Below are 4,004 nucleotides of genomic sequence, written 5' to 3' on the forward strand. Positions count from 1 at the left end.
GAGGGCCAGGGTGGGCCTGCCCCTGGAAGCTTCACGGTGTCACTGCTGACCCACGTCCCACCTCCGTCTTTCTTATTCATTGAACAGCGGGAAGGGCCGGCCCAGCCAGCCAGCAGGCAGCTGCCTGGCAAGGGGATGCCCAGGACGGCTCTGCCACCGGAGCCCTGCAGAGGTGCCCCCGGTGGCCAGAGTCGGCTGGCCTGCCTGGCTTTCCCACACCAATGACCAGGCGTGCCGAGGACCTTTGGTTCCCTGGTGGCACGGGTCCCAGTGTGCTCCCCGTGCTCTGGGGACGCAGCAGGACTCCTGCCGGGCACAGCCTAGCACTTGGGAGCACGCCCAGAGCCCGTCCCAGCCAGCAAGGGCTGCAGGCCCAGGGCGGCATGGCCAGGCAGGCGCGTGGCGCGGCATGCGTCCAGGTCTGGCTGGGACTTGTGCCCGGTGCCACCCTTTCCAGGGACTCACAGAGGTCTGAAAGTTGGGGTCACACACACCGCTGTATGGGGTGACTGTGCCAGCTCCTGGCCAGAGCAGTTGCCCACAGCTCAATTTGGGGGCTCTGTTGGGGCAGGTGCCTCCACACCAAGGGCCTGAGCGTGCTGGTGGGTCCCCAGGGCCGGGACTCCCTCCAGCCTCCGGTGGCAGGAGGACAGCCTAGCTGGAACGGGGGACACTGGTGCCCCAGAAGCGTCCTCTCGTGCCTATCTCGGGCTGCAGTGGGTGGGTGGAGGAGGGCGGGTGGGCCTACCCCCAGCCTCGCCCTGGTCCTCGCCCTGCGGAGCTGCTGGGGCAGGCCTTGGCCATCCAGCCATCCGCGGAGGCAGTTTGCCACGGCCCTATCTGGCACAGAGGAGGTGTGGCTGTTTTTAGATGAAGGTGACTTTACTCAGGACAGTCACGGGTCACGTGGCAGGAGTCGGAATTGAGCTTTAACTTTTAAGAGGGAGGCCACCTGCAGGCCTCCATGCTTCCGGGGCAGCGGACATGGCCAGGGTCACTCAAAGGGCCTCAGACGTTCCTCCTGGCGGCCGCACTCCACACATGAATGGCACGCCACCCGCCGCCACCGAAGGTGCACCAACGCGCCGACCGCTCCCCACACATGAATGCCACGCCACCAGCCGCCACCGAAGGTGCACCAAGGCCGGGCGTGTCAGAGCCCAGCTCGCCTCCCTGGAGCTGGCGGGACACCCTGAGTCCCTGTGGGATGCTGGGCATTCCCGGGCCTGGGTCATAGGCGTCCTCAGGTGGGAACCCACGTCCCAGGGTAGGTGTGGGCAGGGAGGTTAGCCACAGGCCCCGGCCCTGCCCCTCTGGCCCCTGACCCTGTCTGGAGGTGCGAGGGCAGCCACGGTGGTGCGGCGATTTGGTCCCGAGCCCCCGAGCCCGTGCAGAGGGCCGCCCCGCCCGCGCTTCCTGCCCAGGGCAGCTCCTGCTCATACCCCGGCCTTGTGCAATCTGGGCTGGGCCGCGGTTTCCGGGAGGCCAGCCCTTCACACTGGCACTGCCAGGGGCCTGGGAGTCCTGAGGGCCTGGGGCCATCTCGGGTGGGCAGGAAGAAGCATGCCCTGGGGGAAGCCTTGGGCAGGTACGTGCGTGCACACGTGCAGGGGTGTGTGTGTGCGTGCAGACGCGGGTCCTCACGCACTGCTGAGTGGGAGCCCCAGCCCCGAGCAGCAGGTGGGTCGGAGCCCACCCCTCTGCATGGCCAGGTGGGCAGGCCCGGTGGCCTGGCCCTGTCCCCTGTGGGAGGTTCTGGGGGTCCGTCCTGGCTGGGGTCCACCTGCCTCCTGCCTTGAGGGGTGACACGGTCCCGTGTGGAGGGGAGAGCACGCAGGGCTTTCTCTCTCAGCCTCTGGGCGTGTCCCTGGCTGGAGTGGGTTCCCAAGTCAGAACCCGACTCCGCGGTTTCTGTTGGAGCCACGCGTGCTGTGCGGCATGTGACCCAGCCCTGGGGGCCGCCCTCCCTGCGGCTCACCCCCAAACCTCCCCGTAGCCGGCTTCCTGAGGCCACCTCTGTCCCAGGAGAGGCGGGCGGGGGGCCACGTGGAGCTGCACTGCGAGGCGGTGGGCAGCCCTGTGCCCGAGATCCAGTGGTGGTTCGAGGGGAACGGGCCCAACGCCACCTGCGCACAGCTGTGGGACGGCGCCCGGCGGGACCGCGTCCACATCCACGCCACGTACCGCCAGCACGCGGCCAGCACCATCTCTGTCGACGCGCTCACTGCAGAGGACGCGGGCACCTATGAGTGCCGGGCCAGCAACGACCCGGACCGCAACCACCTGACCCGGCTGCCCAGGGTCAGGTGGGTCCGCGCCCAGGCGAGCGTGGTGGTGCTCGAACGTGAGTGGCCGGACCCCGGTGTCGGACCCCCCCTCCCCTGTCTCCGGCTCCTGCTCGGTAGAACCCAGGTGTCCCCTGCACAGCTCGCCGCTCCCTGACCTCGCCCGACCCCGCGAAGCCTCCGTCTGCCTGGCTCGGGGAGCCGGTGCACTGCCTGGCGTCGTCCCTCCACCCCGTGTCCGCGTGGCTGCCCCTCCTGTCGTGTGCACACTTGCCCTCCGGGACCTGGGCCTGCTGCCCGCGTGCTTGCCCGGGGCCCTCATGAGCTCCTGGCTGTGGACGGGGTCCAGGGTTTGGTTCGTAAAGGGCATGTGGCCAGCTCAGCGTGGGGTTCACTGGAGTAAGGAGTTGTGGAGGAGCGGGGCTGGGCAGGGTGACGGACAGCTGTCATGGCTGCCCAAGGGCCTCCGGGCAGGTGCCTGTGAGGGGGGCAGGACTAGACGCCAGAGCAGGAGTCCCTCCCGGGGGTCAGACTGGGAGCAGGAGCAGGCCATGGGCAGGGGTGTCCTGGGAGCAGGAAGGGATCCTAGCTCGCAGGGCCAGGCCCTGCAGGTTCTGGTGAGGACGTGGCCCGGCTGCCGGCTGCTCTCCTGGGCGCGGGCAGGTGTCACACTGCGGCCGCTGTGCTCCTCAGACCGGCCGCCGGCTGTCAGAGCTGCTGTGGAGCGGCCGGGCTCCAGGACGCGCCTCACCTGCACCCTGAACGGCACCACCACGGAGGTCACCGGCCACCGCTGGGTGAAGGGCGGCCAGGTGCTGAAGGAGGACACACTGCCCGACCTGAGGACAGAGCTCGAGTGAGTGGCCCAGCGGCCGGGTCGGGCCCCGAGCACATCGCTCCTGCGTGACCGCGGGTCCCAGCCGCACCTGGGTGGAGGTCAGACAGCCCTGCCGTGGGGTGGGAGGGCCAGAGAGGGCCGGGGCGGCGCCTGTGGGCTGCCCTTACACGGGTACACCCTGGCCCCACCATCTGACCTCGCCCAGACGCCTGCTGGCCGGGAAGCTCGCCCGTGTGGTGCCAGGGGACTTTGACGTCAGTGCCCCTTGGCTCACGGGGAGGGTGTGGGGTGCTGGACGAGGCGGGCCAGAGACCCCACACGGGCCAGGGCTGTCTGCCCGTCCCCCTCCTGCCCTCGTGTCGCTGGACACAGGCTGCATCCTGGTCTGGGCCGTGGGAGCTGGCCGCGCCCCAGGGAGAGCCCAGCTCAGAGCCGCGCTCGACCGCAGGGTGGACCCAGCCGACGGCCCCGGCAAGTACTCGTGCATCTTCCTCCCTGAGCCTGCAGGCAGGGCCGACATCCCAGTCTACGGTGAGCCCTCGCGGCCTGGAGTGGGCGGGGGCGGCCAGGGCTCCTCCTCCGGCCCTCACTCAGGCTCCTGTCCGGTCGTGCCTCCTCCAGGGCCCCCCAAGGTCAAGGCCGTGAAGAACTCTGAGCACGCCAACGAGAAGGAGACCGTCACGCTGGCCTGCAAGTCGGAGTCCTTGCCCCCTGTCACCCACTGGGTCTGGTACAAGATGGACGAGTCGGGGAGCCAGGTGGGGGCTGAGGACAGACAGGGCTGCAGGGGTGGGGCGGGGGCGTGCACACACAACTGCGGGGCCGGGGGAGGCACACAGGGCGGGGTGGAGGCTGGGGACGTGGACACAGAACGGCGGCCG

At 69.7% G+C, this 4,004-nt stretch overlaps 1 protein-coding gene across 1 annotated transcript in view; it reads left to right on the plus strand.

Annotated features, from left to right (window-relative positions):
• Positions 1-3,016: 3,016 nt before the first annotated feature.
• BSG (basigin (Ok blood group)) overlaps positions 3,017-4,004 on the plus strand; it is a gene marked incomplete at its 5' end in the record, with an annotated part of 9,351 nt that continues 8,363 nt past the window's right edge. Inside the window, 3 exon segments of the mRNA XM_006171715.2 lie at positions 3,017-3,141; positions 3,572-3,654; positions 3,745-3,881. Of these exon segments, the coding sequence (XP_006171777.2) occupies positions 3,017-3,141; positions 3,572-3,654; positions 3,745-3,881 (345 nt within the window).

This window comes from Tupaia chinensis, unplaced genomic scaffold (assembly GCF_000334495.1).
Source record: "Tupaia chinensis unplaced genomic scaffold, TupChi_1.0 Scaffold149964_1, whole genome shotgun sequence".
NCBI classification, from domain to species: Eukaryota; Metazoa; Chordata; class Mammalia; order Scandentia; family Tupaiidae; genus Tupaia; species Tupaia belangeri.